The following is a 27,478-nucleotide window of genomic DNA, read 5'->3' on the forward strand; positions in this document are numbered from 1 at the left end:
TTAATGATGGGGAAGTGTCAGTGGAAGTGACACCTGTGGAAGTGTAGACGCGCAGTTCTGGAAGCAACATTTCAGGTGTTAGGTAGGGGCTTGAAAACCAGAATCTTCAAAGTCGCTTTCTCAGAACTGCTACCAGGTCCACATGCAAGGCCAATAAGACACGAAACGTTGAGGACTCTCAATGCATCGATGAGATGATGGGTGTCAGTAGGAGGAGTTTAATTTGTTAGGCATGGGGGAATTTGGGCGGGGGGGGGGATGGACAAACTGGTCCTCTACAAAAGTGTCAGGCTCCACTTCAACCAAATGTTGGTGTTTAAAATCAGAACACACTGAGAGGGATGCAGAGGAGATCAGGGAAACTGCTGGCCAGTTAGCTTAACATCTGTTCTGGAAAAACTGGTGGAGAACATTATTAAAGATGAAATTATGAAGCATCTAGGAAAGAAGACAAGCTGAAGCATGGCTTCTGTGAAAGTACCGTAATTCCTGTCTAATCAACATTTAGAGTTTAGAGAGAGGGTCCATAACTATATGGGGTGATCTAGTACAGAGTGTGTATTTAGACTTTCAAAAAGCCTTTGGTACAGTCCCACACCAAAAAAAACACCAGAGTAAGCTTAGCAGTTATTAGATAAGAGACATATTATTTCATGGATCTGTAACTGGTTAGGAACAGGAAACAGTTCTCATAATGGAGGGATGTGAGAAGGGCTGTCTCCAAGGATCTGTATTGGTGCCAGTGTTTTTAACTTGTTCATAATAGAGTTGGGAGTGACAGTGAAGTGGTCAAGCGATGAAACTAAAATATTCAGTGTGGCAAAAGAAAGAAGGGATTGTGAAGAGGTCCAAAAGAATTGCTCCAAATTGGGTGAATGGGCCTTAAAATGGAAACTATTGTTCCATGTAAGTGTATGTACATTGAAGCAAGAAATCCTAACTTCATATAGTGGATCACTCAATGAAGATATTGACCCAGTGTACAGAAGCTGTGAAAAAAGGTGAAATTCATGTTAGGAAGGAGATTGAAAATAAAACTGCCAATAGTCTGATGCTAGTCTACGGTATGATCACATACTTTGAATACTGTGTTTTGGTATTGTTGCTGCACCTCGAAAAGGATATTGTGTAGATCTGGAAAAGGTGCAGAAAAGTGCAAACAAAACGATCAAGGGGCTGGAGCGGCTCCTCTATGAGAAAAGGTTGCTGCAGTGGGGACTTTTCAGGTTAGGGGAAAAAAGCAAGTAAGGGGAGACATGATAGGGAACAATAAAATTATGCACAGGGTAGAGAAAGTGGAGAAAGAAAAATGTTTCTCCCTCGTGCATAAACCTAAGAACCTGCAGTCTTCCAAGGAAGCTAAGGGCTCATCCAGATTTCTGCTTCTTATATTCTTTTGCTGTGGCTGATGGAGAGTAAGTAAGTAAACATTCCTACTAGAGTTCCTTGCAATGTGTAGGTGACTGCATATGAGACAAATTTCCTACACGGTAGAAACTTATGGATAAGTTGGTCACTTAACTCATCGCCAAAAAAGTTGAAATGCACCAGCTGCTCATTCCATGTGCTCACAGTTGATAGGCAACATCAAGACCCCTACTCTTGATTTTTCAGTTATTGACCTTTAAACCAGACTTGGATAGTCCTTCAAAGAGAGGATTCCTTGAATAGAACTGACTTCTGTAAAGAAACAACCCCTGCTTCTATGTGGGATATGCTGCATGTGTCTTGGGTTTCATCACGTCTGCACCGTGTTACAACTCAAAGAGTATGTAGATAACAACCATACTATCACAGGAACATTAGTGGTTGCTTTCTTCTGATATTTTTTGGACCTATACCGAGCCAGACCAGGAGATAAAATAGAAATTGAAAGAAATATAAGAGAAAATAAGTTGCCAGAAATTTCATATGAAAAGTTGAATATTTTAAATGCACCAATTAATATAGCAGAAATGCCATTAAACAAGCAAAAACAGGAAAAGCACCAGGCCCAGATGGACTAACAGCAAAATACTACCAAAAAATTTAGAAAATTACTTAATTCACCCACTACAAAATGTAATGAACGAAATATTAAAGATAGGGGAAATACCAAAGACTTGGAAAGAGGCTTTTATTACTCTAATTCCACAAGACAAAAGATAATAAGTGCTGGAAGTGTAAAGAAGTAGAAGGTACGTTTTACCATATGTGGTGGCAGTGTAAGGTTATAAAAAGTTTTTGGGAAATGATTTATAATGAATTGGAAAAAAAAGAAGTTTAAAATAACATTTGTTAAAAAGCCAGAAGCTTTCTTAATAGGTATAACTGGAATGGATATACCAAAAGAATGCAAAATTTGTTTATGTATGCAACAACAGCCACGCGGATATTGATAGCTCAACATTAGAAAGAAGTCCCAACTAACGATGACTGGCAACTTAAATAAATGGAATATGCTGAAATGGCTAAATTACCTGGAAGACTAAGAAATCAAGAAGACAACAAATATAAAAAAAGAATGGAAAATGTTTATTGCATATTTACAAAAGCGTTGTAAGGAAGTTAATACAATAGCAGCTCTTTAAAAACATTTAAAATTGGAAATAGTTAAAGATAAAGAAATCATAGACATGTATAATATAAGATATTATAAAAGAACCAGGGGAGGAAATGGAGGGAAGTAAAGGGATCTGAATAATCCGAAAATATGGATTTAATATGGTGTGAAAATGTTTTATTTTCAATTTCTATTTTAATTGTTTTTGTTTGTTCTGGTTTATATGATGAAAATGTTTAAATGTGAAAATTAATTAATTTTTTTTAAATAAAATAACAACAACAACAATGGTCCATCAGCCTCTCCAGGGTTTCAGACAGGAATCTTTAACTGCCCTCCCTGCAGATTGAAACGGGGACCTTCTGCATGTAAGGCATGTAAGGCACTGAGCATGTAAGGTCCTTCCCAATGGAAAAGCCCATGAATTCACAAGGATTGTTTCTACAACATTATACTTCCATGAAAATGCAAAACAGCCTAACAGGCTGCGCTGAAAACATAAAACAAAAGACACATTGAGAAAAACACTACTACGTGTCAATCGACATGAACACTCTTTTCTTCTGGAGGTTTTAGATACCAGGCTGGGTTGGGGGTGAGACATTTTGATAAAATTAAATACTTAGTTATGCTGTCCAATCTATGTTGTATTGCCCTTGTAGCACTGAAACGTCTGGTGAGGACCGGATGAGCTGTTGTGATGGCTGCCAATAATTCAGTAGGCATCTATTGCAATCTTCAAATTAATACATTTGACAGCTCCCTAAGGTACATCATGTACCCGGCAGAAGCATCATCTTGCTCTCTTAGCAAAAATTCCATGTTGCTTAAGGATCGTAGAGCCAGCTATCTTCCCAAAGTGTCAGCAAGATCTTCCAGCACAGAATCACTACATAACCCCCCAAGCCCCTCCTTTCACATGAATTTGGTGACAAGAAAGTGCCTTTCTGTTGCGTCGGTGCAAACCTGCAGGCATAAAAATCCACTCCTGCTTTTTGGTCACAGCTCCTTTCTAGATACAGCAGTATTCTACTCCTCACACCCTTGAACCCAGAAAAAGGTAATTTCTGACCCCTGTTATTTCTTACAGTAGTCAAGGCGCTATTATTATTATTATTATTATTATTATTATTATTATTATTATTATTATTATTATTATCATCTCTTTGGCATTCTGAATGGGTTATTAATAATGCTGCCGCATATCCCTTCATTTTTATTTTTATTTTTTTAACCCTAACCCAAAAGAAAGCTTTTATTTGGGTCGGCATTCTTTGAATATACCAGTGGGTTCAAATTACAACCCCAAGGATGTCAGCTAAAGGACTTGGTAACTATATGAGCTGTTCAACCTCAGGAAGTGATGGGTGATTTTTCACCTGAGATTCTTAAGTAGCTACTGAATAGCCACCTCTATTCTAGGCTATAGTAGTGCTGTAAAAGGGGGTTACCTTTGTGGTCCCCTTCAGCTCTGCGGTTCTGTTATTTTAACCCCCTGCTCTACTCAAGATCTGTGGTACAGGTGCAACTCCAATATCCCTGGAATGATGGCCACCCAGCTTCTGCATAAATGTCTGCAACACAGGACAACCCGCCATCTTCTGAGACAGCCTGTTCCACGGTTGGACAGCTCATGCCATTAGCAAGTTTCTCTTAATGGTTAAAGGGAATCTCCCTTCCTGCAATTTCCACCGATTGGATATACCTGTTAGGAGTCCAGGTTCCCGGCTTGATAACACAGTAAATGTATGTAATTAAAAAGGAGAACTTATTGCAAAAACAAGCAATTAGCTCCGGATTGCTCTAGCCAAGCATCCGGATGTTAGGATATCCCGTTCCACCTTAAGTACAGGCATGACTATTGTGTGTCACATGCCTGTTTACACTCCAGCACAGCTTGCTGAGAATTTCCATTTGTGTATAGCTTTCACTTTTAGCGTCTTGCTTGGGACACAAAGGAGATTGGACATGTTTTTCTTTTGTCCTGCTGTACGCTGAATAAACTGCTTGTAAATATGCTCACACAGCCGTCTCCTGCCACTTCTGTTGCGTAGCGTTTACTCTGCTGAGTAGCGTGCTCTAGCTTCTGAAGCTTGAGTCGCTGATGCTGCACCAAGGACTGGAGATTGCCTGGCACACCGGCTGGTGGGCTGGAGCCAGCTGGGGGCCTGCCAATTGCCCCCGATTCCTTGGCTGCATCCCAACACCGGCATCATCCCTAAGTTGACCCTTCTGATGAGTTCTTCCTGCGTTGACAGAAGATACTGAACCTGTTACCCTTACGTCTCTTGTTTTGTTTCCTGTCTGGCAGCCGTCCTATTCATCTACGTCTCAGGCTCCTTGGGTCATCTACAGCCCCTTCCTGTGACAAAAGACTGTCTCTCTCACTTTTCGTTCCTGTCTGTGCTTCCTGAGAGCTTTGGCTGTGTTTCAGCCTGCTCTCAGCTACTGCCTTATCAGTCTACTGCTCAAGTCCAGGAGCATGCGACGTCTGCAGCTGCTGACTCTCCTCTGCCTTAGTAAAATCCAAGCCTCTCCGTTCTTGGCTGCTTTTTGCAGCTGGCTGCAAACCTTCGCTTGGAGCTGGCATATTTATGACATTACCCCTGCAACAGTGGTCCAGCCTGCTTCTAATCTTCTGAAAGGCAGATCTTTAGCATTTCAAAAAATGCAATTTAAACCAATCAATGTCTAATATAAGGGCTTCCAGTCCCTTCTGCACAGCTGTATCCCCACATTCTTCTGTGTCTCATGTAGTCATTGTTACTGCTGCTGAAGAACCACATCCTATTACCAGGCAATTTATTGTATTTTTTTTAAAAAAAATGTATTATGTTTCCTTTTACTTTTGAGCTCCTTAGAAAATGTTGCTGATGTGTGGCTTTTAATTGCAATAACATAGTTCAGGAGAGGTAAGGTTGTCAGAGTGGTGCTGTGGATTATAAACATTTCTTTCCAAGACTGTCTTCATTACTCTTGCGAAGTCCCTACTCTCACTGTTTCTTGCTATTTAGTGCCTACAGAGAGTAAGTAAGCATTCCTACTAGAGTGCCTTGCAAGCTATTCCACACATTTCCTTCATGAAAGCCAGCTTGAATGGGGTGCACTGCAGACCCTCCAAGTGTTCCTATTTTCCTGGGACAGCCCTGGATTTACAGAAGCTGCCCCAGTTTCTGATTTGATCCCAGAATGTCCCACATTTCCTTAGGATGTCCTTATTTCCATCGGAGAAATGTTGGAGGGTATGGAGTTATCTGACCTCCGAGTTATCTGAAAGTAGCCATGTATGGGGAAGGTTTTTTTTTTTAATGTTTAATGTTTTATTATGGTTTTTTATATGTTGGAAGCCATCCAGAGTGGCTGGGGCAACCCAGTCAGATGGATGGGGTATAATAATAATAATAATAATAATACATCTCTATTTTCATCAGAGAAATGTTAGCGGATATGGGTTCTGCCCAGTACTGACCCAAGAGAGGTTGGGACCAAATAAACCTTTTAAAGGGTGAACCAGGGCAAGTGTCCATGCTGGGCCTTACCAGGGCACCTGCCCTCCCCCCTGAAAGTTATTTGATGATGTGCCGACTCGGGTCCTAATCCAAAAACAACAACTACTCCTACTTTTCCCACTTGAGGCCTGGCTGCCTTCCAAGGTGGTATCTGGAATGATAAATGCCACTGAGCAGACCTGGGGAATGGATCTCAAAAAACAGAAATTGTCATTTTCAAACAATTGGAGCCACTTGGAGCTTGCAGTACTGTGCAACAATATGGGGCTCTACCCTCTTCTTACAACTGAATCCAGGCAGGTGCCAACAGATGGCTCTCCAAGGGCTTAGGGCTGCCCTGCCCCACCCAAGTCCTATTCTCTGCTAATAGTTACACAGGGATCAGTGCACCAGCAAATGAATCAGCTCCGAGCAGATTCACTGAGCCGTAGAGATGCACATGGGATGGGCAAACAACTTTAAAATGTGAGTGCATTGCAAGACCTCAACAGCAGGACCTTTGGCAGTCAGGAAGGAGATCAGCGTTTGGACCAAACTCTGGCTCTCATCTTCCGAGAAACACTGGCGAAAAAGCAGAACATGAATGGACACAGATGAGTCCTTACTGTGCCAGTGACCTCTAGGTCAAAATCTGACTTGAGGGGTTCTTGTTTCATCCGAAAGTGGGATTCACAGAAGCAAGGCAACCCCCTGATAACCAACTTTCAGTTTCCCAAACACTCTCTCACACCCTCTAGCATTTCTCTGGTGAAAATTGGGATGTCCTATTCCACCCCCTCTGTAATATTTCTCAGGTGAGGGAGCCTGTTGTTGGGGGGCATGGTTGTGCCTCCTCAAAAAAATGCACCCAGGGCCACGCCCCCCCAGCCCCCTTGCAACACCACTGTACCAGAGAGAGGTTGACAAGAGAAGTGGACAGCAGCAAGAGGGAGACTCTTTAACATGTCTATGTTAAATGAGGAATGCGGTGTCAAAAATCTGTCAGTTTGATTTCTCCCAGTTTTGCATTTTGTTAATCTTAAAATTCAGTTCACTTCATAAATGTATATATTTAGGGCATTTTTTTTAAGGTATCATGAGCCATACATTTCCATGAGACAGATGGATGCCAAACAACTTCCCAGTGTGCACATTTTCCCATGCAATTTCACCTAGTGCATATAGTCTTGCCAGCAAATTCTCCATAATAGAATGCATTTTTCGCACATGCACTTTTCACTAAGGTCTTATCCACACATCCTCTTGCCTTGCTGCTTTCCCTCAGGGAAAACCGTTCTTTAGTGCTCCATCTGAGCAAACGGCAATCAAGTTTTCCGTGGACTTACATTCATTCTGATTTAAAGCTAAAGAGAAAAGGAGTGAGTCAATTGGAAAACTGCTTGGATCTGTGCTTTCTAGGCATGGGGCAAGCTGAAGTATGGATGAGCCCTAATGCAAACCTCTTCGTATGCATTATTTGGTTATGCTGCAAAAGAGAAGCGCAAATTTTGCACTGAAATGTGAACTAAATTAATTTCTTCTTAATTCCCCAAAAAGGGACCTCATTTTCCATCTCATATTGAGTTACCAGTTATTCTATCCATGGTTTCCTGTTCCTCTATGTTTCTTAGCCAGATATTTGGTGTGTGGTCCCTTTAAGACAGAGCTGTGTGTCCTGACACGTTAGTGTGTAGGTGTGTCATGCTCCTCCTGGGTCTGGAAAGGGGTTAGTTTAACCTCCTGTCTGCTAACAAAAATGAATTACTGTGTCGTGAAATGGAGTATGCCTAAAAAGTGTGTCACCAACATGAAAAGTTTGGAAAGTTCTGCTTTAAGAGATATAGCTGCTTCCTGGTGAAGTGATATAGATAGGATTTACAGGGCTGGGCAACTGAGAGTTAGAAAATAACAGAACACCTCTAGTCATCACATACAGCTCCCAAGTTAAAACAGTACAACGCATCATCAGAGATCTACAACCTCTCCTGGACAATGATAGTTCTCTTTCTCAAGCTCTGGGAGGAAGACCTTTCATTGCCTACAGACAGCCACCCAATCTTAAACAACTCCTAACCCACAATAATACTACAACCAGACGTAACACGGACACTGGCACCAGAGCCTGCAATAAACCCAGATGCCAACTTTGCTGCCACATACACCTGGACAACATCATTACTGGCCCCAACAACATCACACATACCATCTCGGGACTATTTAATTGCTCATCGTCTAACATTGTATATGCCATCAAATGCCAACAGTGTCCTTCAGCTCTCTATATTGGACAAACAGGCCAAACCTTACGCCAAAGAATAAATGGACATAAATCGGACATCAAGAATCACAAGGCAGAGAAACCAGTAGGAGAACACTTCAATCTCCCAGGACATTCTATACAAGATCTCAAAGTAGCTGTTTTACTACAAAGGAATTTCAGAAATAGACTGGAAAGAGAAGCTGCTGAATTGCAACTCATTACCAAACTTAAAACCATGGAGAGACCTGGTCTGAACAAAGACATTGGATTCTTATCTCATTATACATGACAAAGCCATTTTTCACCTTCTCACCCCTTGCTTTTTCCTGTAAGACCTATTGCAGTCGTTAAGAGTCGTCAACAGGCTCATCACAGCTATCTGCCAATCACCCATTCCCACCACCCTTCTGAGTAATACCCCTCCCCACCTTCTCACTATATAGAAGGATCTGGCAACGTCTGTTTCAGTGTATCTGAAGAAGTGCGCATGCACACGAAAGCTCATACCAAGAACTAACTTAGTTGGTCTTTAAGGTGCTACTGGAAGGAAAAAAATTTTTTGTTTTGCATTTGCCCTGTTACTTGTTCTGTGTTGTTGTGGATGCTCACTGCTGAGATGGAGGACAATACACCAATTCCCAGGGGTGTGGCAAGATCCTGTTCCCCAATCCATATCTCCTTTTGCAAACATTTGGGAGTTCAAGCCCAGTGGGATGATCATGGCGCAGAGTCCACACTTTGTATGTTCACCTAATCCTTGTTGACCTTCTCTTAGTAAAGGAGCAAACAAGAGGATCAAGGCCTAATCCACATCCGCCTTGCCCTTTCAGCAATGAGTTGTTTTCTGCTTTCTTAATTGGGACTGCTAGATTGGGGCCCTTAGATCTCCTTGTCAGAAGAACACAGGGTGGAGGACAGCTAATACTGATTTTCATAGAGTTGGGATAAAGCACCCTGAAGTGAGGTCTTGAGGAAGGAGCTTCTTTCAAACCACACAGTCAGGCTGGATGTTTTAGGACAGAGCTGTCAATTGGTAGCTTTTCAGATTTTGGTGGACTCCAACTCCCATCAATCTCAGCTAGCATGGCCAGTGGCTGGAGATGATGGGAGTTGCAGCTCAGCAACATATGGAGTGCCACAGGTTCCCCTACATCTGCATTAGAAGACACAGCAGCCTGTGAAACATGGTCACCTTAGTCTATAGTACAGCTTCGCTTGTGCCCTGACATCATGGCAACTGTGTTTCTTGGCCCCCACCAGTACCGAATTTAGGGGTGTGGGGGCAGATTCCCCCCCCCCAGGGTGCTGAGCCGAGGAGGTGCAAACTTGAGAATATCTACAATTGAGAAGATACATTTGGGGGCTGTGTGTTTTCCTATACATCACAATGTTTCAATAGCTTTAAAAGATGAGGCTATTCAAAATTTTGCTTGCAGATAACTGAAGAGGTGGTTTATGGTTAAAGCACAGCTCTGGATATATTTTTTTAATAGTTAAAAACTTGATTTAAGGTGTTTTGTTGTTGTTTTAAATCCTATATTGCCATTTTTTAAGAAAAGCAAATATACCTCACATTACTTCACAGGCCGTGTTCTAGACAGGAAGCATGTGCAGAATGGCCAGTGTGAAGGTTCAAAAATTGGGAAAAAAAATATGAAGACAAAAATGCACATACTTGGCTACCTCTTAATTATATTTAAGGCAAGAAAGAGCAAGTAACCTCCATGGTGGCCCTTGTTTGGACTTATGGAGGAAAGTGAATCTCTTTTATTTACAAAAAGCTTCCGAACCCATTCCACTGCAATTTGGCAAGCTTAATCCACTCTGAAGGGACTCATAAATGTCACTCACTTTGTCAAAAGGGGAGAAGAGTTACAGCTGTTTTTAGATTTCCCATTATAGTGAAAGGGGAACCACAGAACTTCATTTGGTACAACTCAGAACCCAAATTAAAGATCGAAGCGGGAAAAGTAGAGTGTCTGAAAACAGATCAGTAATTTTAAAATGCACAAACTCAGCTACAAGACAAATCTTGGGGCCTGCGCACACCCCTAAAACATACACAATGGATTAAGAGTGGATTTAAGGCTTCCATCTTGCCATTGAGTTAGGAATCCCTCTAGGGCATCAGGCCAGGTCAGAGGGAAGGGAAGAGCAGTCGGGAGGCAGGTCAATTTTTACAGGGGAACTTGGGTGTGGAAATATTGCAGGGCTGTATATATAAAACCAGAAGAGACTCCTTAGGGATGTCTGAGCCTGGGCGACAACAGACGTGGAGGAAGAAAGGAGCAGAAAGGTAAGTGAGGTAGGGGCTAAAGGCAAGTGGAAATTTCCGCATCCTCAAGATATCAGGAGCATGAAGACAGACAGGTATTTTTACATATGCACACACATAACACGGCCGAGCTTGACATGAAATTGAATGCAATTAACTTGCATGCTTTTGTTACATGAAGAGCAGCATGGGAGAGCCTTAGCAACATCTGGGACTGCAGTGGATGGAGATGGAAGGATGGGGGGAGAGAGGGGGCGCGCAAAAGGCTTTACTCCTTTCCTCCCCCTGCCATGATACCAACAAAAAGCGCCCTTCCCTCATTGCTGTTTGCATTGAGACAGAAACCTTCCTGGGCCATTTCCAGGTTATCAGCACATCTGAAATAGCTTAGTGAATGGCATGTCCCAAAACCAGGATGCGTGTCACACAAAAGTCACATGACCCGCTTGAGATCACAGTGCTCAGAATGGCCGCCATGCTCTTGTGCAAAAAAAACAGGATGTTCTCTTTTTCCCCTGGGACACTTGCAGGGTATAGCATGTTGATATTGGATTGAGGAGATTTGGGTTCAAATGCTGGCTCAGCGATGAGGTTTAAGGGGAAGGGGCAAGTTGTAATTATGAGGACAGACAATAGTGAGTACAGTGCATTAGCTGGCTTACCCCCCCCAAACCTGCCACTGTCAACATACATGCTGGCCCCATAACCCAACATTTACATGTGAGGTAGCCATGTGTAGCGTCTATACATGCAAAACTGTGAACATGCCTAGGGATTCTCAGCATGAGGGAGAGACCCAACTTTTTCCATTCACGTGCAAGTGAGGCAGCCACACTTTGGAACTCTCCGTCTGTTGATGTTAGGCAGGTGCCTTCACTGTACTCTTTTCGGTGTCTGCTAAAGCATTTTTGTCCTGGATTTTAATTATTTTTGGGTGGTTTAAATATGTGGTTTCACTTTCTTTTTGGTGGTTTTTTTTTTTTTTTTAGTAAATCACTTTGAGGTTTTATTACAATCAAGGCGTATATAAATGTTGTGAAATAAATTGTCCAGCATGCATCAATCAGAACATGCACAAAAACTGCCTGGTTATGCCATCGAAGCAGGACTTGTGGGGCAGAGGTCTATTCCCTACCCAGCAATCAGAATGAGCAGTAAGGTCTCCAAGCACAGCAGAGCTGGCTTACTACATTTTGAAGGCAGTGAAATGATAAACACTGTCATCTTAAGAGGGCGATGCCTGTAAGACCATAAAGTCCAGAGTCTAAAATGACCTAAATGTGGCTGATGGGGAGATGGTTAGGTGCGATGGGTAGTGAGCACATCTTTGGTGGGGTGGCACAACACTGTGACCCCCTCACCTGTGCTTCCAATGGAACACCCACCCACCTTCCAATATAGTGGTACCTCGGTTTACAAACTCAATCCATTCCTGAAGTCCGTTTCTTAAACTGAAACCATTCTTAAACTGAGGCACGCTTTCCCTAATCAGGTGTTCCACTGCTGGTGCCCTTCCACCGTTCAGTTTCCTTTTGTAGACCAAGGTAAAGTTCGCAAATCAGAACATTACTTCTGGTTTTGTGGAGTTTGTAAACTGAATCATTTGTAAACAGGACTGTTCTTAAACCAAGGTACCATTATATATTGGGCTACCTCATTTCACATACGACACCTTGTGCACTTTTGATAGTTGTTGGGAGGTTTGCAATGCAAGAGTTAAGTGCCGCTCAGGACCTCCTGATGATACCTTCCATTTTCCTAAGGTGGAAATGCTTGAAAATGCACCAAACTTCCCAATTCTATCGCTTTGATTTCTGAAAATGCTTCTCCCCCCGCCCTCCCACCACATCCTTTGCTTCAGAATTCAAACTCTATGGTAAATTGTTGGGATATGCAAAGTGCTTAGATAGTTAAATAAATAAATAGAATTGTGCATCAGCTATCAGACACAGGCAAATATCAGATTCTGAAATCAAACCTCTTTAGTTGAACATCAAATGCTGAAACAAAATATCGCAGGGTGTCAAATCCAGATATCCACATCAAGTAACTTTGGCAAATATGTAAAACACTTAGGCTGTAATCCTGTCCACTTACCTAGTGTTTTCACCTAAGTAAACAAACCACAGAGCCTAGGACTTGCCGATCAGAAGGTCAGCGGTTTGAATCCCCGCGACGGGGTGAGCTCCCGTTGCTCAGTCCCTGCTCCTGCCAACCTAGCAGTTCGAAAGCACATCAGGTGCAAGTAGATAAATAGGTACCGCTCCAGCGGGAAGGTAAACGGCGTTTCCGTGTGCTGCTCTGGTTCTCCAGAAGCGGCTTAGTCATGCTGGCCACATGACCTGGAAGCTGTACGCTGGCTCCCTCGGCCAATAAAGCGAGATGAGCTCCACAACCCCAGAGTCGGTCATGACTGGACCTAACGGTCAGGGGTCCCTTTACCTTTAAACATGCCTAGAGTTGCATGGTCAGAGATTGCCTGGAGAATATTCCACATCAAGTGACGAAAATTCAGAGGAGCACTAGATTTTTCCTGTTCCAGCCATTGGCCAGTTTCACATAGGCAATGGGGAAGAGTGGAACTGACAGGCAGGTCTCAGACCCCAAAAGTGTGATCCATTGTTAGGAGTTCTTAACGCAGGAAGGGGGAGCCTGTGACGATCCAGCTGTTTGCAGACTACAACTCCCCTTATCCCTGACCATTGGCCATATTGGTTGGAGCTGATGGGAAATGGAGTCCAAAAACACTTGGAGGACCACAGGTCCCCCACCTCTGCTTTAATGGGATGTGGGTGAGTGGGAGTGGGGGGACATACACACAACTGGAAAAAGCATCTTTCCCTCCTGCATTCATGTCTTAATTCAATTTTATATGCCCTCTCCTTTCTCCTCAATTCCTGGGATGTTGCTTGTCATATGCTGCTGCTTGGGAAGGAGACGCCAATATGAAGACTTCCTTTGCCTTCCTGATACTTCTGCTAGGTAAGTTGAACCAAGGCAGCAATCTGAGTCTCACCAGAAGCTGGTATATGGAGAAAGAGGCATAAACAAGACCAAGAACAAGTGAAAAGCGCAGAGAAGTGGAGAAGGCCCATCACAAATTGGAGAGCTGCTGCAAAGCCTTGCTAAATTGACAGGTAGATGTGGTGAGACCCCCCAGGGAAATCCACAGACCCAGAAAGCTTCCCAGAAGAGACAGCACTCTTCCCCTGAAGACTCATCATTGTCTTTCCTTTCTCTGTTATAGGTTCAGCTTCGACTTTTTGGTTGCATGAAACAAAAGTAACAATAAAAGAAACAAAAGAAACTAAAGAAACCAACGGTAAAGTCTGACCCTCATGGGGTGTCGGTGGAGCATTCTCCAAAGAAATAGTATTTCTAGAAACCTGAGTTATTTAGCACTGATTTAGATAATGATGGGCTGACTGAAGTCTTCTACATATCCTCCAGTATTTCTCCGATGAAAATAGGGACATTCTATTCCATAACAACCATCATCTATTATTTATACCCTGCTCATCCAACTGGGTTTCCCCAGCCACTCTGAGCAGCTTCCAACATATGTAAAAAACATAACAAAACATTAAAAAAAATCCCTATATAGGGCTGCCTTCAGATGTCTTCTAAAGGTGGTATAGTCACTTTTCTCCTTGCCTAAGGGCATACCTCCATACCCTTTAACATTTCTCTGATGAAAATAGGGATGTCCTAAGGAAAAGTGGGACATTCTGGGATCAAATCAGAAACTGGGACGGCTTCTGTAAATCTGGGACTGTCTGTGGAAAATAGGGACACTTGGAGGGTCTGCATAAAACAACTGCTGAGACCAAGATGGAGGTCCACCTAGCAAAAACGTTTAAGCAGAGTATTTAGGGGGTCACTATTGTGCAAATCTTCCTTCCAGAATCTTGAGGCTGTGAGAACATAGAGAACAGTTTCCTTCCTTCTGAGGATGCTCTGTTATGCCACACAACAGCACCCCTCCCCGATTTTCATAGGTTTGTGTCAGGTTTGAGGCATCAAAGTGTTCTCTCTCCTTTCTGTCCAGAGCACCTCCTGTATCCCTATGGGGAAGCTGCAGGAGATATGAAGAACCCCACGGCAGATGACGGGACGTCCCCTAAGATTCCCATTTTGGTACCTTTCACCTTCTACGACAAGACTTACCACAGCGTTTATGTACGTATAATCCCTTTTGGCACAAAGCAAGAATGAATCACAGGAAAGGGAATGTGACCACTCTCCCACTTCAACCTCAAGTGTTCTGCTCTCAGGATGCCCATTACCCTACAAACTTCCATCTTCTTGTAGCCGGAAGAACTGATAGCCAATACTGTGACTAGAGGCTTATTATCTTTTGCCCCGCTCTTTCCAGGCAGAAACCAATGCTTTGAAGTTCTGTGTCAGAGCACTTAAAGGGTGGGTTTTCACAGGGAAAGCTCTGGAGCAAAAATAAAAAGAGTGCTTAGAGCTTTAAAGCACGGAGGAAAGGTTAGCATAGATAAGCCCTAGCTGTCAGGGAATGCTAAAACGATACACAGGGGTGTCGTCTTCTTTGGCAATCACTCGTAGCCGAGCTAGATTGTCTTCCATAAACACAGTTTTAACAGTGAGTCCGTAAGTGACTGTGGAGGCCAATCCTGGATCCACATGTCCTTCCACAGTGGGGACATAGGTTTCTGGGCGGGAGTTGCTCATGGTGAGGGTTTGCCAAGTGTGTCTTCCTCTTAGCACTTTTCTTCTTTTCATCCTGAGTTTGAGCGTCTTCAAAGCCCATGACACCTTTGGTAAAGGCTGTTCTCCAACTGGAGCGCTCACAGGCCAGGAGGTCCATTTTTAAGTTCGGAATAGAGTACAGTGGTACCTCGGGTTACATACTCTTCAGGTTACAGACTCCGCTAACCCAGAAATAGTACCTCAGGTTAAGAACTTTACTTCAGGATGAGAACAGAAATCGTGCTCCGGCAGCGTGGCAGCAGCAGGAGGCCCCATTAGCTAAAGTGGTGCTTCAAGTTAAGAACAGTTTCAGGTTAAGAACGGACCTCCGGAATGAATTAAGTACTTAACTCAAGGTACCACTGTAGTTGCTTTGGAAGACGATAATCAGGCATCCGCACAACATGACCTCTCCAACAAAGTTGATGTTGAAGAATCATTGCTTTGACAGGGGTGTACCTAGGGGTTGGCAAGGCTGGCCCCTGCCAAGGGCTGCAGGCCCGGGTGTGTGTGTGCAAAAACGAGCCTCTTCACTCTGACTAGGAGCCCACTTGCCTGGCCATCTCTCAGGCCACTCCTTCACTGCTCTGGGTGACCAACATCTCCTTACCAAGGGTTCAAGGGAACCTAGGTATGCCCCTGCTGGTAGACAGAGTTCCCATGGACAAGGGATCTTCCCTGAGGTCTTTTGACAAAGGGCAGGCTATAAATAGTATGCATGTACAAATAGATAAACGACGCAGGACAATGCCAATCACTGATGGAGGTTCTCAGAAAGATGGGGGGGCGGGGGCTGAAAACCACCTGCTAGGCAATGAACATCAGTTCATGCATAGCGACTCTTGGTGATCCAAATGCCTAGGCAAGGGGCAGCAATGCAGGGAGGCTCACCTGGCACCTTCATTACATATCTTTTGGTGCCAGGCAAAAACGTTCCTCTTCTCCCAGGTCTTTGGCTAATTGATCGATGGCCTTTTAAACTACATATGTGGGGGTTATTGCTTTTGTTTGTTACTATGGCATGTATTTTTGTGTTTTTATATTGTAAACTGCTCTGTGATCCTCAGATGAAGGATGATGATGATGATAATAATGCACGAACCAGCTGCTGAATAGGGACTCTCGTTCAGATATTTGCATTCAGAATGTCCTCAGCAGTGCAGCTAGCCTAAGCACGTGACTCAAGGGGTAGGACCAGCAGCACAGTCTCACTTCCCAGTCATGGTATCGACTCCCTTTGCCTGTTACACTGTGCTGCTCCCAGAGTCTAAGAGCCAATACCCGGAGGATTCAGATCAGAAACTGAAAATTCTTAGCAGTGAGAAGGAAATAGTCCTTGGGATGCTTTGCCTGGGGGCACTTTAGCCTTTTGCTGTTTCTGCTTACGTTGCTGCTCTCTGCCCCTTCACAGGTCAACAACAATGGGGTGGTTTCCTTTTCCGTGCCCGTCCCAGAGTACACCCCCGAAGCCATCCCCATGGTAAACGGAAAGGCCTTTGTTGCCCCTTACTGGGCGGATGCCAACATTATTCTAGGTGGCCACGTCTATTACCGGCAGACGCAGAAACCAGAACTGCTGAGAAATGTCACCCGGGACATTAATAACTACTTCCCTGAAATCAGTTTCACAGCCACCTGGCTCTTCATTGCCACCTGGGACCGTGTAGCCTATTTCGGATCTTTGTCCAGGAAGGTAAGTCATTCCGCATATAAATAAGAGCCTAATTTGCTCGGGCATCTTCCTTCCAGTTGGGCCTTGTCTGGGACAACATGGGTCTCTGCTCTGATACAGGCCTTGGAGGTCTCCGTACCAGAGCAGTGTTTCCCAAATTTGGGTCTCTAGCTGAGTCAGACCATTGGTCCATCTACAGTAGTTCAGTGTTATTATAGATTGGGGAGGGGGGAACCTCCTAAACCATAGGAATTAATAAATGGTATGATTTTGATTAATTGGGATGTAGATGAAAGGACAAGATGCAGAGCTGTGTCAGGAATCTCTGGGCTTGCTTATGCTAACCAGTTTGGCTGGCCCAGTGAAGAGCAACTCTGTTAACATGACAAAAGGTGTTGATGGATCATCCAAGAGGAATCCTTTGGCCTGGGGAGACAGATGGTGCCAGGGAAAGTGGGTGTGAGGTGACAGGTAAAGGGAGTCTTTTAGCAAGGCGTTCTGGGAAGAAGAAGAGGGGAGAAGAAAGAATGGGATCCATTGGCTGAAGGATGGCAGGGAGAGATGCCTTGGACTCCAGGGCTGCCCTACTGTGCAAGCCTCATCTGGAGTGCTTGTTTCAAGCATAACCACCACTCACTTGAATACTCACTTTTCAGAGTCACTGGAAATCAGAGTCACTAAAAGTATAGCACACAAAATACCTACAGCTATCCATCGGCCTTCCCCAACATGATGCCCATTCCCATCCACCCATTATGGTTGGGGATGAAAGAAGCTGGAGGCCAAAATTAAGAGTTGAGTAGGCCTTTTAGGGTTAACATATACCAGAAATAGGAACCGTTTCCCCAGGAAGCTACCCTTGAAATTAAGGTGCAAAGCAACCCTAATTTCTATAGATATATTTGCCCATCAGAAGCAACTCCCAACTTTGTCAAAACATGCATCCCTTTCTTAAATGCAGCTGTAGCACCAAGAAGCCAAATCCACATGGAAGAGCATAGCCAGCCAGCAGCTACAGCAAAGAGGAAAAGACATAGGCCAAGGAAATTGCCATGAAATTCATTGTGTGTCTTCTCAACCTCACTCTTTCTGCTTGTTTTTGTTCCAGGTAAACACCTTCCAGGCTATCTTATGTACTGATGGCCATGTTTCCTTTATGATGCTCAACTATGCAGACATCCAATGGACTACAGGGGCAGCAAGTCAGGGAAATCCCAGAACAGGTTTAGGAGGAATCCCAGCACAGGTAGGCCCATGCTGTGAGCTGAGAATTTGGTTCCAGGAGGTTTTCTCAGAAGAGCTGCTCAGAGTCCCTTATGGTGCCAGAGTGAATGACATGCTTTTCCATTCAAATTCAGGAACACAGCTAGCTGACTTATTTCATTGGTCTGGTCTACAATGGTCTCCTCTAACAGGCAGCGGCTGACACTGAGTCAGGCTATTAGCCCATTGAGGCCACTGTTGTCTGCTCTGACTAGCAGTGGTCCTCCAGGGTTTCAGCCTTACCTGAAGATGCTGGGGATTGAACCTGGGACTATCTGTTTGCAAAGCTCTACCACTGAGCTGCAGCCCTGCCCAGGCTTTCAGGGACAGATCTTCCACACTGACAGCTACTAGCAGGGGTGGATCTTGGGGTCTCAAATTTCAGCAGTGCCCTGTGTGATGCTAAAATTGTGCTCCATTCTAAATCATTGCTGCAGTGTCCCCTGTGGCACCCCAAGTCTCTGCTCCCACTGTAGCCACACTCCCCCAAATCCACCTCTGCTGCTACCTGTCCTTTCCAACTTGGGATGCCAAGGATCTTCTGCAAGTTGAGCCACGGGGGTCTCCCAGTAAAAATATTTTACAGGTCTCATTGCAGAAACCAAGCCAAAGCCACCTGGGTGCAAACCAGCAATCCTAACATGACTTTTGCTAAGGGATATTTCTTTTTCTAAAAAAATAAAATTTTATTTGATTTTCAAGAATATAAACATACAACAAAATCTATTCCAAATCCAAATATCAAGATTACTCTGAATCTCCTGACTACCCCCCATCCCCCATCCCTTCCATGGGTCCTGTTGATTCTATTTTCCACTGCATATCAATACTTCACTTTTTTATCTTTCTAAATTATCCGTACATTCTGTTACATTAGAAGTGTGTTTAAAATCCTGCCAATGTTTTAACCTGCTTACAATGATCTTGTATATAAATTATAAACTTTTCCCATTCTTTTTTTAAAGTTCTTGTATTCTTGGTTCCTGAACTTCCTGGTTAATTTTGCCATTTCAGCATAGTCCATCAACTTGGTTTGCCATTTTTTTCTGGTTGGGGGTTGTCTCTTCCTTCCATCTTGCTAAGGGATATTTCTGACCAGGTGTGGCAAAGCAGCAAATGATCATCCTGGATATCTCACTATTTGGATGGAAGCAGTGCTGGGCCAAATATCTGACAAGCAAGAAACTTGGATATTGCAGGATTGGTGAATCTTTGGCCCTTCAGATGTTGCTGAACTATAATCCCCACCATCCACAGCCAGCTTGGTCCAAGTTCCCCACACCTGAGTATTGGAACCAAAGGAAAGTTTAAGTCAGGGATAGGCAACCTATGGCTGCCCATATATTGTTGGACTACAAAGCCCATCATGCTGCCTGGGGTGAGAGTTGGAGCCCAACAACAGCTGGAGGGCCACAGGTTCCTCATCCCTGATTTAAGTAGTTCTGCAGCAAAAAGCCACTTTCCTTGAGGGAGCCCACCTTAGTGGAAGTCTCTAGCAGAGCAACCAGTTTGTTGATAGCTCCTGCAGTAGTTCAGGAACCCTGTCCATCCTGTAAGTGCTTGGACTCCTTCCCCGAGAGGGAGAGACCCTGGGAAGATTCCCTGGAAGTCCAAACTGTTGCTGCTTCTTGCCACAAAGCAGCATTTGACTGCTATGCATGTATCAAGGCTGGTATTGTGGTTATTTCAGGCCGGCTTCAACAGCGGCGATGACAAGAACTACTACAACATCCCTAGCTCCCGCACTCCTCAAGTCATCAACATTACAAAAACTAGCAACGTGGATGTGCCAGGACGCTGGGTGTTCCAGGTGGACAATTTCAAACCGGCTAGAGACCCTAAAGAGCTTACGCCTAAGAAAGAAGAACCAGAAGTCCCCCAGAAAGAAGAGGACCTCCCTGAGCAAGAAACAGGACATCACAACCATGAGGACAACCAGGAGGTTCCTGAAGAACAGTCACATGTGGACAGTGATGAGGAGGAGAGTGATCACTGTGAATGGTAAGTATGTCAAGCCAAGGCCTGAAGGGTGGGAACTAGCTGGCTTTTCCTGGAAGTTGACAGGAAAAAGCTTCACAGGGCATTGTATGAAAGCAGAGACCATGCCCTCAGCCACACGCATCTCCCCCCCCCCCGCCAGAAGATACTGCAGAATCATTTCACATTATTTTCAAGCTTTTGCAAAATCTCACCTTGAATGTGGTCCTTCTTACCATTTCAATATTATAGGGCAGTCACTTCCATATGTTATTTTGCAGAAACACTGGGTGAGATTCAGCTAAGTCATACACAAAGCAGATGTTCACAGAGTAGACTGTATTGTTTTCAGCGACTGCTAAAAGCATTTTTGTTCCAGCAAGCCTACCCATTGTAGCATGCAATTTTAACACATGCTCTTAGTATGTATAATTGTTTTAAAATGACTGGTTTCATTCTAGGTTTTGCAATTTTGTTTTTAATTGATATTTTTGATTAATCTTCTAGATACTCCACAAATACAAACACTTTCAGTAGATAACCTTGAAAGAAAGACTTTGTTGCAAGTCCAAAGCGATATCCCCCTGCACAGTGCACACTGTGTGTCCTGAGCTTGCAATTTCTTGCAGTATGAAAGGACAATGTAGATAAGTAGGGGACAAATTCAAGCTGGGATTCTGGGGCAGGCCTTAAAATGACTTAATTTTCTTTTCAGTAAAAACAAACATCTTGCCTCTTTCCCCCACTCCAGATAAGCCACTTTCCTCAGAAGACCTTTGCTGTTGCCGTCAGAAGAGAGAGACAGCCAGGATGTAGAACTATCCCTCTGTTGCCCTCTAGAGGCTTTCTGCAACTGCAGCTTAATTGTAGTGTAGCAATAAAATATTAAGCTCTTCTAGCATTGTAGTTGTGCTATGTATCTCAAGAGCGGGGGGAAATCTGAAAAGGGGGGAAATTTGGGGAAAAATCTGTGTGTAATGACACACACACACACGGAGAATGACTGCATATATAAGGGTGTGGGGAGATTAATTTCTAAATTAGTAACATAGGAAGGTGGATTATACATCAAACCTTGGGTCCACCTAGGTCAGCATCACTTGCACTGCCTGTCAGGAGTTCTCTATTGTTTCTGACAAGGGTCTCTCCCAGTCCTCTGTGGAACTGCTGAGAACTGAGCCTGCTCTGCCACTGAGCAATATGAACCATTCCCTATTAACAGGTGCCACCTCTTAAAACATTTTTCATAAGTCACACTGTCTTCAAAAGACAACATAAACTATGAGATTAACCCCACCCAATGGACCAGAATGTGGTCTAAACCTCCCTTTAAATCCATATCAACAAAAAGAAAGGAACTCACTCTGAAACTCACTTACAGGTGGTACCTAACACCACGGAAACTAACGCTAATACGCCCAGGAACCTCACTAAAATTCTGGAGAGAGTGCACCTCCACAGGCACATACCTCCCCATGTGGTAGGAATGATCCAAAATTCAACTCTTCTGGACATCAATCACACAAGAAATATGCAAAATAACTAAGCAAGTATTAGACGTCACCCCAGAACTGGTCCTACTAAACAAATTCCAAGACAGTAAGAAGTCACACTGTCTCATTTAGATACTTCCAAGCCATTAGACAGACAACCCCCCACCTGAAATGGCAGGAAGGAACTGGAAAGTCATTGTGGCTCATGAGGAGACCCTCCCCAGAGCTTGAAGAGGATGCCAGTGAGCTGAAAGTCCAGTAAAAGGACTAAAAAATGGCTCACGGGAGCATTTGCTGCCGCCGCGAGTAGGGTGTCCCATTCACCCAACTGAATCATCCTCCACTGCCTTTCAAACCCACTATCATCTAGAGAGGGTTCCCCGTAAGACCATTAAGTCCAGACTCTCAAGTTCCCTAAATCCACCACTTAAACCAATCAATCTCTTGGACCAATACTCCTCCTAAGTACCTTGTTTGGGTTCCTGCCTGCAGCAGGCCCCCAAGTGCACCTAATTGCTTTCCCCAAATCCACTTAATTTTCTCCCCAAGAGCTTCCCAGCGCTAAGGCCACCCACCTGGCCCAGGATGGATGTGGAGGTCACTCCATCTCCCAGCTCTGGATGATTAATGGGTCTCTTTTCTTTCTTTCATGGAAGCGGCTGTATAATGCAGTGGCAGAATAATGGGACCTGACATATGCTGAGGCCCCACAGCTGGGTGAGAACAATGGCACTGTAGGAAGAGTAAGGTGACACATCCGCCTGGGGAAAAGGATCAGAGGCCCACTGCCTGTTAATGGTTAACTCTACTCTTTCTCTCCCTCCTTGCCGTCTCCAAGAGCCAAGAAATTTGTATCCAGTCTGCCTGGAGAACCCAGGCTGGATGCTGCCATTGTGGAGGTCTGTGGGTGATGAGATTGGTTTGCCAGAGTCCTGATCAACAAAGCTCTTGTATCATTCAGAGTTGTGCAGGCATGCCCTTAAAGGACAGCCCATTTGGTTGGAGTGTTGGAATAGTGTCCTGAAGACCAGGGTTCAAATCCCCACTCAGCCATGAATCTTTGGCCAGTCACCAACAAGCAACCTAACCTACCTCACAGGGTTGATATGAGAATAAACAACAACAACAACAACAACAACAACTTGAATTTCTATACTGCCTTTCATCTGGTGATCACAGTGCAGCTTGCAATATAAAAACACCCAAACACATAACACAGTAACAAAAACAATAACCCCTACATGCAGTTTAAAAACCCATAGATTGTTTAACAATAGAGAGAGGGAGAGAGTCATTCACTGTCTTATTTGTGAATCACTTCCCATAAAACACCATTAAACAATTTAACGATACATAAAAACGTGCATGAATACAATTCCTAGTCCAGCACAGAGGAAAACTGATATTAACCAGATTTGGACCAGACAGACCTTCAGACAGAGGATTCCATCAAACGGAGTCCTGTACTCTGTAAGGCAGGAGAATGATGACCCTAATGCAAACTCCACATTAGAAGAAGGAACCTACCTTTGCATGCCCAAGCCTTTGATCAGCTATGCAAGATTTTTATTATATTTTTCTCTAAGAAGCTAGTCAACTCCACCCCCCCCTGCAGCATTCCACTTGTGATTGAACTTCATTCCAAACTCAGAAATTAAGCAGGTGAGCCTTGGTCTCCATGCCAGGAAAAACACTACAACTGTTGACCTCTACTTGATGTTCAGCTATAAAATCCCCGGGTCAAACCCAGCATCAGATTTAGAAATCCAAAGGCCATTGCTGCATGGATGCTGTGCAAGTTGAAGCTAGGAGTGGAAGGATCGATCCATTTCAGATCTCTCGGCTTCTTATTTTTCCAGTCTTGAATTCAGTTCTGCACCTTTCAGCAGCAATATGAGATATTAAGCAGGAGGGAAATCTCCAGAACTTTTTCTCTTCCCTTTTAACAGCAACACTCATTGAGCAAGAGTTCTATACTCTGCATTCACATATGTTTGAAATTTGCTTGTTTCCCCAGTCAAAATCTAAACAATAAATTTAAATAGTTTAAAACTGTTGTTTCTTACCTACCTTTCTTCACCACAAGCTCCCAGGGTGGGCTACGGCAATTTAAAATTACAACAACATTGAAAACAGTGCTGGGGACATGGGTTGCCTCAGCCTCGTTTGTATAAACAGATGTTTAGGTGTTTGTGCAGCTTTTAATTTTCTGCTGCTGTCAATTCACTCAGATTTTTTTTTTTAAACCCACCTCCTGACAGCTGATATAGAAGGCTAAGTGAGATGAACAGCAACTCTAGAGACAGGATGGACTTCATGCAAAGATTGTAGGGTTATTCAAGGGATATTATGCACATAAAGGAATAATGATACCTATATTGTGGTTGCTTAAATGTGTTTGGCAACAGTTTCTGAAGTGATGGTGTTACTGACACCAGCCTCTAAGTGGCTTTTACCTCACCCCAAACTTCCACCCCAGCCAAGCACTCACACAACCCAGTCCAGCTACAGGAGACAATCTTCCTGTCATCAGACCAACTTGAGCAAAATATTTGAGAGGGGGCACCCCATCCCTCCCTCCTCCCCCCTCTTCTGCATCCTCCTCTGCTGCACACAACTGAGGGCAGACCTCCCCTTCCCTGCCAACTTATTCGCCTCTCGCCTGTGCGCAATAATAATACTTCTGACTTGCCAGGAAGGTAAGCAGAAACTAGTCTAAAGCAACAAAGGTACAAAGCGAAAATTCAGATTAGTTGCTCCGCTCACTTTTGCCTCTGACCCTGCCCACCAGCGGCGTGTGGCCCCCAAAAGATTGTCCAGAACAGAATGCGGCAGCTAGACTGGTGACTGGGAGTGGCTGCCGAGACCACATAACACCGGTCCTGAAAGACCTACATTGGCTCCTAGTACGTTTCCGTGCACAAGTCAAAGTGTTGGTGTTGACCTTTAAAGCCCTAAATGGCCTCAGCCCAGTATACCTGAAGGAGCGTCTCCACCTCCATCGTCCAGCCCGGACACTGAGGTCCAGCTCCGAGGGCCTTCTGGTGGTTCTCTCACTGCGAGAAGTAAGGTTACAAGGGACCAGGCAGAGGACCTTCTCGGTAGTGTCGCCTGCCCTATGGAACGCCCTCCCATCAGACGTCAAGGAGATAAACAACTATCTGACATTTAGAAGACATCTGAAGGCAGCCCTGTTTAGGGAAGTTTTTAATGTTTGATGATTTATAGTGTTTTTAATATTCTGTTGGGAGTCGCCCAGAGTGGCTGGGGAAACCCAGTCAGGTGGGTGGGGTATAAATTATTATTATTATTATTATTATTATTATTATTATTATTATTTGGCCCTCAAGCTGAAAACATTTTCTCACGACAAAAATAATTGTGCACTTGTTTCTTGGTACTGTCACCTATCTCCAGTTCCCTACCCAATTCAGTATTATTGCCCTTTCTCCTTGCCAAGGGCATTGGGATTGTGTTATTTTTAATTTTTTTAAAAAAATCTGCCCAATTTGATATTTATACCCTGAGACTGCCAGCGATTGGGCTTGGTTGCATTAGGGGAAGCTGACCATAGGACAATATATCCCTGTCTAAATACCCCAAGACAGGTTGGGTTGACAAATGAATCTATTCATTCCTATTAAAGCGTCCAGGATTTGTTCCGAGTTGCACCTACTGGGAGATCATGTATAAAACCCCCGCTGAGCTATAGACCATACGGGCAACAGGGATCAGTGTGACTCAAGCGTTCTGAAGGATTGCTCTGAAAACACGAATGGGAGGCTGGTAAGTGTTTCACTTTTGGGGTAGAAGGTGGGGGAATTCTCCAACTTGCTTGCAAAAAACAAACAAACATGGTCATACAAAGTCTTCTGCTTTATCTGTTTTTAACCAGAGCAATGTTGTGTAGTGGTTAGAGTGTTGGATCTGGAGGGTGCCTCCAGAGGGGTGTTTATTGTTTGATCAGGGCTCCTCATGGATGCAGGTTTTTCAGAGCATCCACATGACATCATTGGCATCAGAACGCCAGCCAACATCTCCATTTCCCGCAGAATATCTGCTAAGTTTTAAAACGGTTGTGAATGACTCATTGGCAATATTTGAATGACCTAGATTGCCTCTAGACTATTAGTATTGTATGGGAGGAATACAAGCGCCTACTGAAAGTTTAGGTTTGTACTTATAAAGTAGATTAAAGCACTCTGTTGCCCTAGCTCATGGGTAGCCAAACTAAGGTCTGGGGGCTGGACCTGGCCCAATCGCCTTCTAAATCCGGCTTGCGGATGGTCCGGGAAATTTACATGAGTAGAATGTGTGCTTTTATTTAAAATGCAGCTCTGGGTTATTTGTGGGGCATAAGAATTCGTTCACTTTTTATTTTTTTCAAAATATAGTCTGACCCCCAACAAGGTCTGAGGGACATTGGACCGGTCCCCTGCTGAAAACGTTTGCTGACCCCTGCCCTAGCTCAACGAACAGACTTTAAAAACAAAAAAACCCAGACTTTTTGCTGTTTGGAAAGTAATGAGGAAATGGATAAAAATGTGTGGGGTGGACAGCTGATTAACAGGAAAACATGCAAACACCCCCACAAACAAATGAGGGTGAATGCTCATTGTCATATAACCAACCCACAAACAACTCAAGCTCAATAATGCTCAATGAACTGGACACAGTCTGACCACTGCAGACAAGCAAATCAGGATGAATGCTGAATAACTTGCAGTACTAAGCCCCCACCTGCAAGCACCATTAGAGGCAGCTCCCCATTCACTCATGAGACTCACCTGGTGGCCCCTAGATTTACCTTCCTTGCAGGGCTGCTGGGAGGATAAAGCAAGGGCAACTACACACACCACTCTGAGCTCCTTGCAGAAAGGTGAGATTAGAAAAAAACAATAACAGAGGTCCAGTTCAAGAACTGTAGAGATTGAGATTGCTGGGGACATAGGTTTCTGGAGGGCTTTGCCTCAGACCTGATGTTTGCTAGAGTTTATTCTAAAGAAAGAGTTTCATGCAAAGAATACAATAGGCATTTTGGAGGCATATCGATATTTATATTTTAAATAAAAGAAATCACACTCAACTCAGGTTTGTGCCAACCATAGTTTAGGTCCCTATTGCTTTAATTGTTGCTATAATTACTGATATCTGATTTGAAGCCCTATTGAGTGCAATGGGACTTACCTCTGAGTAGGCACACTGTAAAACTTCTATGAGTAATCAAGTAAGATTCAGATTGCAGCCTGAGCATATAAAATAATGCACAGTCCAACTCAGAGTTAAGTCCCACAGTGTTCAGTTCCGCTTACTCCTAGGAAAACGGCCAGAGGATTGCAGTCTAAATTAATATATTCAAAGAAACTTTTACAATATAACGCCAGAATGGGGTGTCCTTACTAAATTGACTCAAGAGAGTTTGGCAACTGGCCCTAACAGAGAAATGTGATTAGCTAAAGGACAGAAACACAAAGACTCATTTGTAACTGGCTAGTACTATTTTATTGATATGTATAAGAAAAAACAATCCTTACCTTCTGCACACATCCATATCTTTTGGATGATCTATGTTAAACCACATCCTATGCTTTAGACTGCTGGCTGTGTATTTTTATGCTACATTTTCAAGGTGTACCCCAGGGTTTCGGTTAAAGGGGGGTGTTTGCTATTTTAAAAACACGTACACCATTGAACTATTTTAAAGAACAAGAACAAAGCAAAAATCCAAATTAACTTATTAATTACTAGGTCACCAACCCAGTTCATGTTATAAAAAGTGAAGGAGGGGCTAA

General features: G+C 43.7%; 1 protein-coding gene across 2 annotated transcripts; it reads left to right on the plus strand.

The window, feature by feature from the left end:
• Nucleotides 1–9,996: 9,996 nt before the first annotated feature.
• LOC128418558 (alpha-tectorin-like) lies at nt 9,997–21,091 on the plus strand. 2 transcript variants are annotated; one of them, XM_053398333.1, is made up of 8 exons: nt 9,997–10,586; nt 13,500–13,547; nt 13,813–13,887; nt 14,614–14,744; nt 16,693–16,974; nt 18,062–18,199; nt 19,907–20,217; nt 20,945–21,091. In XM_053398333.1, coding segments are annotated over exons 2-8 (975 nt in total). In that variant the 5' UTR covers nt 9,997–10,586; nt 13,500–13,510; the 3' UTR covers nt 20,946–21,091. The 2 variants fall into 2 exon arrangements, with proteins under 2 accessions (XP_053254308.1, XP_053254309.1); XM_053398334.1 differs by lacking the exon at nt 9,997–10,586 and adding an exon at nt 10,613–10,660.
• The last annotated feature ends 6,387 nt before the right edge of the window (nt 21,092–27,478 follow it).

The sequence above is a fragment of the Podarcis raffonei genome, chromosome 8 (genome assembly GCF_027172205.1).
Source record: "Podarcis raffonei isolate rPodRaf1 chromosome 8, rPodRaf1.pri, whole genome shotgun sequence".
NCBI classification, from domain to species: Eukaryota; Metazoa; Chordata; class Lepidosauria; order Squamata; family Lacertidae; genus Podarcis; species Podarcis raffonei.